The sequence below is a fragment of the Pogona vitticeps genome, chromosome 1, assembly GCF_051106095.1.
Source record: "Pogona vitticeps strain Pit_001003342236 chromosome 1, PviZW2.1, whole genome shotgun sequence".
NCBI classification, from domain to species: domain Eukaryota; kingdom Metazoa; phylum Chordata; class Lepidosauria; order Squamata; family Agamidae; genus Pogona; species Pogona vitticeps.
Genome location: NC_135783.1, coordinates 233679262 through 233693647, shown reverse-complemented (window position 1 = coordinate 233693647; position 14386 = coordinate 233679262). Strand labels below are relative to the sequence as shown.

Here is a 14386-nt window from a genome sequence, read left to right as displayed (position 1 = left end):
ACAGTGGAGAATCAAGCTCCCAACCTCTGGCTCTGCAGCCAGACACCTAACTCACTGAGCTAATCCAGACAGCTATTAATTCCCTACTCCAACCATTTTAGGATAGTCAATTCCAGGATAACTCTGCTAATCACATTTTTTTTGTAATTTGTAATTCTTTTTCCATTCTGGCAACAGATCATTTGATTCAGCAATTACAGTGGATATCTCTTGGCAGCCACCTCAGAGTGCCTATAGGTCTCCAGTTGGCAAGTTCACATAAAACATGGGGGGGGGGAGGAAGTGGTATTTAATGAATGAAATTATCATTTGCCAAATGGGTTGGAGATTTTTTTAAAAAAGCCAAAATAACCCTTGCAACCCAACATTAACTCCTTGGTGACGCCCAGGCAACAAACATGCGCTCCTCCTTTCTGCTTACTGATTTCCTCTTCCTTTTACTGACACCATGCTGGAACCACAATTCAAATGAACCTAGAAACAAAGAAACACCCAGAGGAAGAAAGAACTAGCAGTAAAGTGAAAGGGGACAAGCCAAAGGAAGAATGCCTAGAGGCAAAGAATAATACCCCATTTTAGAAGAGTACTATGTACTTTTGATACTTACTCAAACCAAACTGGTAGGAAGAAGCAGAAAGTGGCATGAAGGGAGAGATCGAGGTAGAGGGGGAATGAGGGTGAGGTGGGGTCAGATAGTCTGGGTGTTGGTTTGTCTGAGGCCACTGACAGAGTTCATGCTGAGCCAAGCTCTTACTTTCTTCTCACAGCTTAACCATCAAACACACCAGCACTGTCACATAGGGTATAGTGACAGCTCTTTATAATTACCTATGTATCTGATACAGTTAAGTTCCAGAAGGACAAGGATATTTTTCAGGGATCAGATGTTCTATCTCAAGGCATCTGATCCTTCCCCAGAAACCTCACATATCTTGCACAAGGTGCAATGAAGTGGATATCTGCAACATGACAAGAATAATACTAATCAACCTAACAGGTTTGTTGTACAGCTTTACGAGGTAACATAGGCAAAGCCTTCTATCCTTTTAATTTGTCCAGATAAGCTCTGATACACAGGACTGCTACATTGATTGAAAGTTCATAACTGAACTTCTAACAATATTGTGGAAACGTTATTATTGGTTGTTGTAGGTTTTCGGGCTGTTTGGCTGTGTTCTTGAGGTTTTTCTTACTAACGTTTCGCCAGTCTCTGTGGCCGGCCTCTTCAGAGGACAGGAGTCAGAACTCTGTCTGTGCTCTGGATAGTTATTATTATTCCATAAAGGAGCTGAGGAAACTCCAGAATCTGTTTGCCAGAAACTCTTTATTTTCAAGAAGACAAACACAGGCCATGCTAGACACTCGCTCTCTCCAGCAAAAGACGAGCCATCAAGTGGACAACTTGAGGATTTAGAACACAATCTAGCAAATCATTTGTAGAAATGACTGTTTGCGGGGAGCCAGCACTACAGCTTGGCTCATTCTCCTCTAGAAGTGCTCTGGAATCACTATACGTTCCAGACTCCCTCCCTGCATCATGTGATTTTCCAAGATGTGTATTATTTTCACTCAGAAGGTTATCATTGTCACATTCAGTTGTTCCTGTTAGGTTTGTTTCCTGGGACTGTGGCAAAACCTGCAAGAGACTCTGTCCAAAAGGAATTTTTTCCAAGCGTTTTGCTCTGATCCCTATTAGATTAAATTCACAGGGTTTAGATATCACATCCTCCAGTTCTGTGTCTACTTGGATTTTTCTCCTCTTGCACTGGCCTTCCAGAGTCTCTCTAGCATCGTGGGTTCCACAGGCTCTGGGTTCAATTTTTCTTATCTTCTGATGTTCTAAATATGCAGACACAGCTCCACTTAAGTATTGGAGATTGGTTTCATGGGATGTTACTTCAACCTGGAAAAAAAAATCACATTTGGAATGAAATTCTGCAAGTATAAGGATTTGTTTCTACATTTCCTCCCTACCTATCCCCTTCACCTTCAGCTGATGTTGCTATCTGATTATTTATGTCCTCAGACATAGTTTGCTTTCCAAACTATATCTTAATGTTAGTGCCAAGGTGCCGCAATCATTGCTCTTGACACCTATCCTGGAATCAAATAAATGTACAATAACAGGAACCAGCCAGCATGCCATGTAAGAGTTATAACCTTTTGTTGCAATTGTTTTAAGTTATTTCTATAATATTGGCCATTATTTCTTGACATTTGTTGAAAAATACATACTTTGTTCTCAAGGTATTTCCTCCTCTGTCTTTTAAATATAGAAATAAATTACTTTTCAGAAAGGTAGCCATGTCTATGCAGGAAAGAAATGCAGAAAATACTATAAGCCTGGGGCAGCCTGATTCACATTTTTCCTGTTGAAATGGGAAATTTGAATTGTTCCCTAGTCTCACAGCTTCAATCCATAGCTTTCCCTCCCCACCAAAAGCTCTCCTAATTTTAAAAAGTCAAATTCTTTCACTTTGGTTTTAATCATGTGATTACTTTGAACTGATGCAAAAAAAGAGATCAACTGAGCACCGAGACTCACACACTAGCAGTGGCAGCACTCTGCAAAGCCCCTCTCCCAAGACACCTATTATTTTATTTATTTTAACAGCTTTCCTTCAGGCAAAGCCCCACGCTTGCTTGTTTATTTCTCTCAACTTAACGAGCCGCACTGGCTGGCAAGATAAGACAAGGAAATGAGTGACTGAGAAAGGAAAGCTTTCTTAAGACAGATCCTCTGAACTGTGCCACTTACAGGTGCTTCAAGTAGAACTACAATTAGAAGTGGAGGATTTCTTCTCTGCCTGTGTGGTCATTTATACTGAAGGGAACCAAATGCCCTGGTATGACTTCACAGTGAGAGAATGTGAGTTAATTCACATTTCCCTTCTCCTGCAGTTGTACCCTTTGTCAGTTTCAACAAAATCAAAAAGTACAGAGGCATCTTTAGAGATACACATATTTATTTCTATGGAAATTTTTGTAGAGTACAATCTATTTCTTCAGACACATGGCCCTTAATTCTACTGCTTTTTACCATGTGTGGAAAAAAAGTGTTCAAACTCCTGTAGCTAATTGATGAAGTGCCAGTTGTGTGACTGAGCACATAACTGACATGGGACTGGCACCTTACTGGTTTATCACAGTGACTTCTGTGTTTTTCTTCTTCTGCATGTTGAAAAAAGCAAGAATATTCTAGCTGTTGAATACAATGGCTGAAATCCCGTTGTCACAAATTATGCCACATAAAGTTGACACTGTCATCAGTAGTGGTGATTTTTCAGAAAGTAAACATTTCTGACCTTCTCTTCTGAGATGCCTGTGTAATCTCTTTTATCATCAGCATGCCACAGAAAGAATGAGACGGGAGAGGGAAGTCTTTAATTATAAAAAAATTCCACTGTCTGTAAAAATCAACTTGGCAGCAGCAATTTTTGGGACTTAAAGACTTCCCCCTCCTTTTTTGTGGCTCCTACAGGTTCTTGAAAGGCAATGCATTGGCACCTCAGTAGCTTTGGGAGAGAAATTGGAAATGTTTAATTACCAAAAAAATTGCTGCTGCTTCTGCCAGTATCAGCCTTAAGCAATATAATATATGGCAACAGTTAATGATTATTGTCTTTTCTTGTTATTAAGTATTCCTGCAAGAAACTCTTAAGGAACTATGTGTGCATTATCAGTTTTTTAAACTCTGTCTGTTGAAGAACATATCATTTTAAAGAATTAACCAGAGGTCAACTACAAACCACTAAAAAAGACCAGCTAAGGCCACCCATCAATCACAGTAACAGATAATCTCCCCCTCCTTATCACAACAAAAAACACGCTGATCACCCTATCTCCTGAAAAACGACAAAAGCTGTTCCCACAACTATAAATATTCAAATATCCAACAAACAGCAACAGAGCATGGACAGAGTTTCTATTCCAGTCCTCCGAAGATGCCGGCCACAGAGACTGGCAAAATATCAGGAAGAACAACCTTCAGAACATGGCCAAAGAGCCCGAAAAACCCAGAACAACCATCTTTTCTATATCGCTCTCTGCCTGTGAAAAACTATCATGCCTGATAGGCTAGGTTTCCACAAGCATGGAAGCAAAAAATACCTGACCCTAGGTAGTATAAACCCAGAAGCCACACCATAGGTAACGGTAAAGGTTCCCCTTGACAAATTTTTTTTTGTCTAGTCGTGTTCGACTCTAGGCTGCGGTGCTCATCCCCGTTTCCAAGCCATAGAGCCAGCGTTTGTCCAAAGACAATCTTTCCGTGGTCACGTGGCCAGTGCGACTTAGTTACAGAACGCTGTTACCTTCCCACCAAGGTGGTCCCTATTTGCATACTTTCGAACTGCTAGGTTGGCGGGAGCTGGGACAAGCAACGGGAGCTCACTCCGTCACGTAGATTCGGTCTTACAACTGCTGGTCTTCTGACCTTGCAGCACAGAGGCTTCTGCAGTTTAACCCGCAGTGCCACCATGTCCCTAGTAAATCACATAGTGACCTTTAAGAGGATGATGTGTGCACTGAATGAAATCCAAAAGTTAATAGTATATACAGATGCTGAACTTCTCTTCCTGCATGGGATCTCCTTGCCCAGATTGAGATCCATGCTACTTGTGCATCTATATCACTCTGAGATATTACCACTTGGCTCTCTTGAAACAGGGCTGGGCAATGTGTGGCCCCTTCACATGCTGTTGGATTCTACTTCCTTTCAGTCTTAGATAGCATAGCCAATGATGCAGGATGTTGGGCACTATAACACTTAAACCACTCTCTGGGTGGTTTACAATTTAATCATGTAGGCTACACACTGCCCCTCCCCCCCCATGAGCTAGGGTCTCAATTCACTGATGTTGGAAGAATGGAAGACTAAGTGAACCTTGAGCTAGCTACCTGGGATTGAACCCAGGTCATGAGCACAGTTTTAGTTGCAGCACTGCAGTTTAACCACTGTGCCAAGAGACTCATGGGGATTGATATAGACTCCTGCTCTGTCACTCTACAGTGGCTAACAATTCTTCTCTTATAGACTGGGGTGACAGCACTATAGATTACCCAGATGTCACGGGGGCAAATGCATGTACAAGGCATACAAGACAAATGAAAAAGAGAACTCTACCTCTGTGGGGTTAAGCCAAGAATGTGGAGCACCAGGATGTTCTGCAGATTTGATTGCACAAATCAGTGTTCGTGTTATTGCCTCTTCCACTCGGGCTTCATGATCTGCATCCTATAACAGATGAATGCTAAAAAAGTTATATTTGGAACGTACGGAAAAGTGGACAGATGCTGATGCCGAAACAATGAGAACAAAGAGTTCAGAAGATGCACTGAAATATAGTTCCTGTCAGTGTTTCAGTGACTCTTTGTTAGTCGCAACAACCAAGGCACAGAAGCTTACTAGACTCTTTCAGGCTGGAATCCAAGTCTCCAGAAACTTTAAGGAGTCCAGGAGAATCCCAGTCCATAGACATCATTGAAGGAAAGGCTATTTGGCATGAGTGCAACAAAGAACAGATATGAGGTATTTGGGGGCTGTGTGTATGTGTATGGAAGATATAGTGGTGAGCAACAACCAAGATGTACTTACACCACTTTGCTGACTTTTATAATACAGGTTTGTGGGTGTTTTTTTGCAAGTTTGTAAGGAAGCAACGACATTTGTGGCACTCCAGAGGTAGTTGAGCTGAAACTCCAAGGAGCCCTAGTTGGCTGCACCATAGCCAACAACGATATAGGAAGGGAGTTGTGATTTAACAACGCCAAGTTGCCTATTCTAGAGATTTCACAATGATTTCCTGTATTAGAAGAAAACTGGGTATCCATGAAAGAGGAGTCTGATGTTGAAAGGATCTGTAATTTCCAACACACACACACAGACACACACATGCACACACACACACAAAACGTGGATTAACATCTCTTATAATTGCATAATACACCCATAAAAGTCACAAGATAAAACACATTTTTAAACTGTCAAACAATACACTGCTTTGGCATCTTGTTAATTGAGGCTTGTGATCCTTAATTTATACTACAGGGATACCATCTAACATATAGGTTCGTTAATTTAGGAAGATCAAAAAGCCATGTCCCAAATTGTGTCTCTAAATGATTTAAGCTCTTAAAACATAAAGGATATAGCTGCAAGACAGCAAATGCCTTGGGAGTTATTACAAATGCAAGACTAAATTATTTTAAATTCCAGGGAGCATATCATCCTCTGACAGCACCACCAGCCCACTGATGCATTATTGCAGCCTTAAACAGCACCAGGAGGGTGGGGGAGCAAATGTTGTCTTTAACGAAAGAGACCAGCAAACAGCTTTTAAAAGATGAAACAAGAATCCAGTAATTGATTCTTACACATTACAAGCTGTCGTGCCTTTTCTCGGGTGCCTTTAGGCAGTGAAATACAACGACTAATTTAGGGTTTCACCAGGAAGATATGCTGAGGAAGGCTGAATCTTCTTATTTAACTGAGCATTGCATCGGAGGCCTCTTCTGGGGGACAAGGAGGAATAAATTCACTAGGGAACAGGACTTTGCATGCCACAGAATCAGAGATAGATTGAAAAAGTGGTGTTTGCTTGCTTGACTTTGAAGAATAAGTTTGAGTACAGCATAGGTGGGCAAAGAATGGCCAAAGGACTGAATCGGGCTTCTAAGCCATTTTTTTTACTCTCCAAGATGATAAGTTTGTTTTAAAGAAAGGCAAAAGGAATTGCTACTGCAAGCCATTTCTTTTCTATTGCTTATACATAAAGCTCCACAGCAGCTTGTCATCATTTCCATAGCCTTTTGGGTGGTAGGCGGGAGAGGGTTCTGGTTCGGTTTGGTTAGTGTGAATTAGGCTGGATGGATAGCTCAGTGGTTTAGGTATCTGGCTGTGGAGCCAAAGGTTGATTTCCATTGTACCTCCTGGGAGAAGAGCCAGCCTGTGTGGCCTTGGGCAAGCTGCAAAGACCCAGGAGCCCCCAAAAGAAGGGAAAGGTAAATCATGTCTGTGTATTCTCTTTGTAGAAAACCCTGGAAAGGGTCACTATAAGTCAGAATTGACCTGACAGTACATGATTATATATTATTATGAGTTAAATTTATTTACTTCTGGAAGAACATACTATTTTAGTTGATGCATAAAAAGCTCATTCACTAATAATCCTAATTAAAGGAGGAAGTGTCCAATCTCCGAGTGTACTTCTTGGAATGGGACTTCTGAAAACATCAGGCAGTCCCAATAAATGTGGGAGTATTATTTCAGGAAGTAATCCCAGAGACTGAAAACTTCATTCTTTAATTAAGATTTTTAAGGCAATGGACAGGCATTTTACACAAACAAACAGAAGAAATAAATTATCTTTAATAGATAAGTAACTTTAACTAACAAAATCAGGAGGGGGCTGTAAAACTGAATAGTTGCTGCCATGGAGCTGTATAAGCAGCAAATAAGCTGCCGTGGTGATTCTCTGCCGCCTTTTTAAAAAATTCATAAAACTCTTAATTCAATCCCATATTTAATTTTTAAAAGATTAATAAAATCTTATAACTTTACAAAGAATTAATAGAAACATTAAGAAAAATACAGTAAATTGACTGCAGTGGTTAAATCGCTGTACTGCAGCCAAAACTGTGCTCACGACCTGGGGTTCAATCCCAGGTAGCAGCTCAAGGTTGACTCAGCCTTCTATCCTTCCGAGGTCGGTAAAATGAGTACCCAGCTCGCTGGGGGGGGCAATGTGTAGCCTGCATAATTAAATTGTAAACTGCCCAGAGAGTGCTTGAAGCACTATGGGGTGGTATACAAGCAGCACGCTTTGCTTTTTGCTTTGCTTTTACATTTTTAAAAAAACATAGTTATCCCTCCCACTTCGGCCACGGCCCCAGGTAATACAGCTCTTGGGCTGATGGGACATCAGAAAAATTGCTATCAGGTCCTCTGGGCCTGCTTGTTTCTGGGGAAGAAAAAAGAAAATGCAGACCTTATGATTTTTGGGAGATTTCTTTACAACCTTCCATGCTATCTGTCATTTGAATGACTAGAATGGACTTTTCTGGGCTGGGGTGACTGCCTATCTATCCAGCACTGTCCAATTATTCCTTCCAAATTCTGAATTCAAAAAGAGCTCCACCTCTCTGGTCCCTCTCTTATGATGGCAAATGTTTGTTGCTATTGATCTGTTCAGTTGGTTGCTAGTATGTGTGCAGTAAAGAAAGCAGTATGAACAAGTCTATAATTTCAAGCAACTGTAATTATTATTATTATTATTATTATTATTATTATTATTATTATTATTATTATTATTATTATTATTATTATTATTATTATTATTATTATTATTATTATTATTATTATTATTATTATTATTATTATTTGTATGTTATATTTCTCCCAGCAAGGGACCCAAGGCGGTTCCCAGCATTAAAATTCACACAATTAAAAACACAGTAAGTTAAAGTTAAAGAAATATTTTATATTCTTTCTTCTACAAATGTCTCAGAGTGAGTTACTGAGACTTTCAGACCTGGGCAAAATGCAGCCCTCCAGATGTTGCTGAACTGCAACTCCCAGCAATCCTCACTATTGGCTGTGTGGGCTAGGATTGCTGGGAGCAACATCTGGAGGGCCACTGCCCAGGTCTGCTTTAAGTGCTAGCTAATGACAAAAGGAGTGGACTCTGGGAAACTTGTAGCTATTCTCTGTCGATCTCTGTGCAGCAAAAAGAGAACTTTACCAGAAATTTAAATTCTGCAACAATGTAATCATTGCATAGTTGTGGCTAGCTCTGACTGTAGGCAGGGAGTGAAACACTGCTTTAGGCAGCATATCGGGGATATGATGAAATGGTAATTGTCAAACGCTTAATTTGTTGTTGCATTTTTACTTCCACGGAGGGGGGCATTTTCTGTCTCAGGGGTCAAAATAGCTCAACAATTTTTGGATACTATGCACTTTTGATCTGGGTGGGCATTTGCTGCTCTGTCTCAGGTCTGCCCTGCACACAATGTCTCATACCTCCCCCCTTGTGGAAAATTTATAATTCCTTCTCTCATATAAATGCACTATGCCAATTAAACTGTAAGTACTTCTCATGATGCCATGTCACATTTATAGCAAATAAACTGCATCCTGTTAATTTAATTCAAATGCTATTAAGAAACTGTTGGGAGAATTTATTCTGCTCAAAGTGAAGCTGCAGAAACTGTCACGGAGAGCCCACAGCTGCCCACCTTCCAGAGACAACATGATGGGCACATAACTGCAAGGCCTGGGAAGCGCTCCAGGGAAACCCAGGCGTCTCTTGTTCCAGCACAGCTTCGTAGTGAGGGCAGAAAATAAACCATTCAGCAAAGATGATGTTTCGGCCTACAGGTCTCCCAACCCCTCACTGCTGGATGTGTGAGGTAGGGTTGATGGGGAGTCAAAATCCAATGACACGCACGAAGATTCCCCAGACCTGGCACACAAAATGGAGAAGCCTAGGCTGGCCCTGTATCAGACTTTGTCACGTTTGAGTATCAGCTCTGGCTGAACCAGTGCAACAAAATTCCATACGCCTTACACATTTTCGCTCGTTCAGACAAGACATAATTAACTGCACTTTGTTTTTGGAAAATTCCTTTGAAAGAAAACCAACTTCAGTATGCCCAGAAATCCTAGTGCTTTCAAGCAAAATTCTAAATGTAAATTGAAACAGAGAAGCATGGCAAAAGGATACTTCCTGGCTCAGATCAAGGCAGTCTGTGAACAGGTTGCTGCTGAAACTTGCCTACAACGGAACATCAAATTTAACAACAGATTCTCATTTTTTGGAAATTAGATTGGCAAACACAGTGAAATAATCCACATAGTTCTTTCAAATCCCCTGCTGCTGCATGAATAGCCCAGGTAGCTCTCATAATCATTTATTTCCTTTACAGTCAATGTATCATATGCATGGGTCATGCAACTTTATGGCTGCATGCAATTAATGTGGATAACCTGATGTCTAAGAAGCCCATGCTTCTAGATGGTGATTTTTTTTAAATGGAGGGAGGAGAAATCTGGATCTCCATCTAGAATAGTTGGACATTCCATAAAAAACTAGTTAAAAAATAAGCCTTGAGACGCAGTGGTTAAACTGCAATACTGCAGTGAAGACTCTCTTCATGACCCGTGTTTGATCCTGAGGAGTTCAGGTAGTTAGAGGGTGACTCAACTTTCCACTCTTCTGAAGTTGGTAAAGTGAGGGTGGGGAGAGGGCAATATGTAGCCTAAATAAATAAATTGTAAATTGCCCAAAGAGAGCTTTAAGCACTTTGGGGCAGTATATAAGCATCACACTTTGGTTTAGTATTCTCCTAGGTGAACAGGTTCATTTATTACATTATAATAAATTATGAATAAATTACATTACTTGCATTTATATCCTGCTTTTCCTTTTGTGAGCTCTCTGTTTCCCACCTGGTCTTCACAATAGGGCTGTAAGAAAGGTCAGGCTAAGAGACAGTGCCTGGCCCAAGGTCACCCAGTGAGCTTTACGGCTGAGTGGGGATTTGAACCTACATCTCCTGAGTCAATGTCCAATGTTCTAGCCACTGTAGCATACTGGCTTCAAGTTCAAGTCAGAATTCCTCCTGGGATTCCTACTTTCCAATATCCTTCCCCCAGACCTTTTACTGTTATCACAATGCACTTTCCTAAGACTGAAACGTCTGTTCTCATAACATTTCAAAATGGGCACATTTGGCCGGCTTACCTTGAGTAAATGAGAACTGTGAAGTGTTTCAAGGTGTTGCACCACTGGAGAGCTCATTCTGCCTGACAAAATCTATGAACAACACCGATCACCTAATTTTGGAATTGTCTCCATGTGTTGAAAACAAATTAAAAGAATTTCCTTATACTGTAAGGTCTCAAAAAAAAAATAATTGATGGCATCAGCAGGGCTACTGGAAGCTAGCATGACACACACCTATCATAACAACCTGTTCACAGCTGGTGCCTGCTGGAAGCCAGAGAACTGCCTAAATGAATAATGGGAATGTTCTTGATACTGTGTTTTAACACTCACGCCACACATTATTTTCCCAAGACAGACAACCCTACATCTGAAAAGTAATGTTGTCAGCTCTGGGGATAATAGGGTATAATCAGCTGTTGCCAAAAAGATTATAAGCAGACATTCCTCAGGTTAAATAATGGCCACATTCAATTTAATAGCTCAAGCCTTCTCAATTGTTAAGTTTTTGATTTTAGGAAAGAATTTATCAACCACATCCAACATGCTACACCCCTGTAGGGGCACACTGGGCTTCAACATGCTGAAAAGAGATGATCAAGGCTTCTTGGGTAGAATGAATAGGCGATCTGTTGCTCTGTTGCTCTTCAGTAGTTCCTCGACAGCAAATCCCATCAGCCATGGCCAGCATAGCTAAGGGTGAGGAGTGAAAGGACTGGAAGTCTGACAACATCTCAAAGGACACGTTTCCCAACCTGCTATACAAAATTGTAGTATGCTTTTCAGCACATTAGAATTAATGCTAGCCTATAACTAGGTAAAGGTAAAGGTTCCCCTTGAAAATTTTTGTCCAGTCGTGTTCGACTCTAGGGGGTGGTGCTCATCCCGGTTTCCAAGCAACAGAGCCAGCGTTTGTACGAAGACAGTTTCCATGGTCACGTGGCCAGCGCGACTAGACATGGAACACCATTAGCTTCTCACCGAGGTGGTACCTATTTATCTACTCGCATTTACATGCTTTTGAACTGCTAGGTTGACAGGAGCTGGGACAAGTGGCGGGTGCTCACTCCGTCATGTGGATTCAATCTTACGACTGCTGGTCTTCTGACCCTGCAGCACAGAGGCTTCTGCGGTTTAACCCACAGCGCCACTACGTCCCTGCAGCCTATAACTAGAATATCATAAAATCCTTCTCTCAAACAAAATGGGGGTCGGGGGGTCGAGTAGGAACCAGTGATAGTATCTTTACTTTGCTCCCCATCAGCACCACTCCTGCCAAAGGATCTTTCTACAAAAATGTCATCTTCCCAGTCATGTCACATTTATAGCAAATAACCTGCATCCAATTAATTTAATTCAATGTTGCTGAGTGACTGTTGCAGGATTTATTCTCCTCAATGTGATGCTGCAGAAACTCTCATGGAGAGCAGGTCTCACCCAGCCCACAGTTACCCACACTCTGGATGGACTGAAAAAAACTATTGTGAGATACGTATATCAAGAGATGGCCGAAAATACAGGATGGCTGAAAATACATCTAGAATTCGGGAAAAGGGTGGTGCCCTCAAAATGTTTTGGCTACAACTCCCATAAGCCACTATCACCATGGCCAATATTGAAGGGGTAATGACAGCTGTAGGCAGAGGTGGGATTCAGCAGGTTCTCACCTATTCTATAGAACCGGTTCCTAAATGTACTGTTGGTTCTTAGAACCGTTTGCTGGCTTGAGATGAATGAAGGAGGAGGGGCCAGGTGACCAGCGACGAGCGGGGGGGAAGGGGGCACAATTAGCTGCCTCCCTTCCTGTGCCACACTGAGCCGTCTGAGGTGGGGTGGGGGTGAGAGAGACAGAGCCCTGGAAAGAGCAGAGGCATCACTGGGGGGAAAGGGGGGAGGATGACTCCTTGAGGGGTGGTGATTGACAAGGCATGTGGGCAGGACACAGGGAAAAAGTTTTGGAGTGAGACCGCTTCAGTCAAACACCCAACCGTCCTCGTTTTACTATGATTTTTTTCAAGTTAAAGGTACCACATAAGACTGTTGCTCTGCCTAGAAACAGTTTTTTTAAAAATATCTGAGAGAATATCCAATGCATGAACCAGTGACGGTCTCACTGATCCACGCAAGCAAGTATGCAATAGAAAAGTCACTCACACCACAAAGAGATCAAACCTCCAAGCCTCATTTAGAATAGCAAAGAACTTTTCCTCCTGCCTCAAAACTGACAATTTTGGGAGACAAATGGCACACATATGGCCCACTCTGTTAGAAGGAGGAAGACAGCTATCAGTATTTTAACACTAGTAAGATTTACTATTCTTGAAGGCCATATATCCAGGTCCAAGAAAAGAAAACACATAAACATATAAATAGATAAGGGGAATTGAAACTCTTCTCTCAGAAGCGGCCGCTGAGGGTGAGTGGGGGAGGTGGAGCCTGCCAGGGCTCTGAGGGAAGCCATCATCACCACCAGCGCCTACACCAACACCCCTCAAAGCGACTGGTGAGGAGAAGCGGTGGGTGCGGGGTGGAGGGCAAAGATGGAGGAGGAGGAGACCTCAGAGGAGTCAGTAACTGAAGGACTGATTTAGGTGGTGGGGTTGAGGTGGAGTGGTGACAGATTGAAAAGAGACCATACCTTCCAAGCCAGAAGGAAGTGTGTGTGTGGGGGGGAAATAACTCCACAACAGGTGCATAAAGGCGGCCTCCAGGTAACAACAAGCAGGGCTATCAGTCATTTCAGGAGCAGGAAAGGGGAGGGAAGCAAATTTTGCTGGTGAGTTATAGGGTGAAATAGGAGGTAAAGGGAAGGAGAGATGTGTCAGTTCTCTGTCAAACTTGGTCATAAGCACCCACTGTGAGGTGTGTGTTTGTGTGTGTGTGTTTGGCACATGCCCATAGTGAGGGTAACAGCAGCGGTATGCCCAAACAGATACACTGTTTGCGCATACCGCTGGGAGACCACTGTGGAAGAAACCCTCATCGGATCCACTGTCCTGGGCATTTATTTATTTGTTTGTTTGTTTGTTTGTTTGTTTGTCATTAGGACATAGAACCTGTTGTTAATGTATTTGAATCCCACCACTGGCTGTAGGCCAAAATAGCTGCAGGACACCAGGTTGACAACACCTGATCTAGAGGAATTTCTAGTCCTCTTAATTTTGAAGATATTCCACCTCATATGTTCTCTCTACATTATCACAGAATTACAGAGTTGGAAGAGGCCTATAAAGCCATTGAGTCCAACCCCTGGCTCAATGCATGAATCCAAATCAAAGCAGCTGACCAATGGTTGTCCAAATTTTTCTTGAATGCTTCCAACATGCATGTGTCAAGTTCCTTCTGTAATTTAAAATAATGCCAATCAGAGTGATGGTGATTTATGTCACATCTTCCATGTTCATAGTATATCGCAAACTACAAGAGAGGTCTCTGCTTTGTGTGGGTTCTGTCTATAATTAAGCACAGGGGAGATATCAAAGGTAGATACAGCAAAGAGAAGCAGGGGAGAGAATATGCTCTTACTATAATTATATATACCGTACTTGGTTAATGAAAAGGTATGGAAAGAGGTAGTTAGATTACAATTATCAATGAAGTTCATGGTATCGTATAGATATTCTGAGGCACACTATTCTGTGACGTGTAGGGACTAACAG

The 14386-nt window shown here is 41.8% G+C and overlaps 1 protein-coding gene across 4 annotated transcripts in view; it reads right to left on the bottom strand.

The window, feature by feature from the left end:
• Window positions 1-1305: 1305 nt before the first annotated feature.
• HSPBAP1 (HSPB1 associated protein 1) overlaps window positions 1306-14386 on the bottom strand; it is an 89666-nt gene continuing 76585 nt past the window's right edge. For 3 of the 4 annotated variants that reach the window (XM_020805941.3, XM_020805949.3, XM_020805959.3), the window contains 2 exons: window positions 5126-5236; window positions 1306-1903 (listed from right to left, as the gene is read on the bottom strand). In XM_020805941.3, the coding sequence (XP_020661600.3) occupies window positions 1355-1903; window positions 5126-5236 (660 nt within the window). In that variant the 3' untranslated portion in view covers window positions 1306-1354. The remainder of the gene's footprint in view (window positions 1904-5125; window positions 5237-14386) is intronic. The other variant, XM_072985228.2, reaches the window with a different exon arrangement.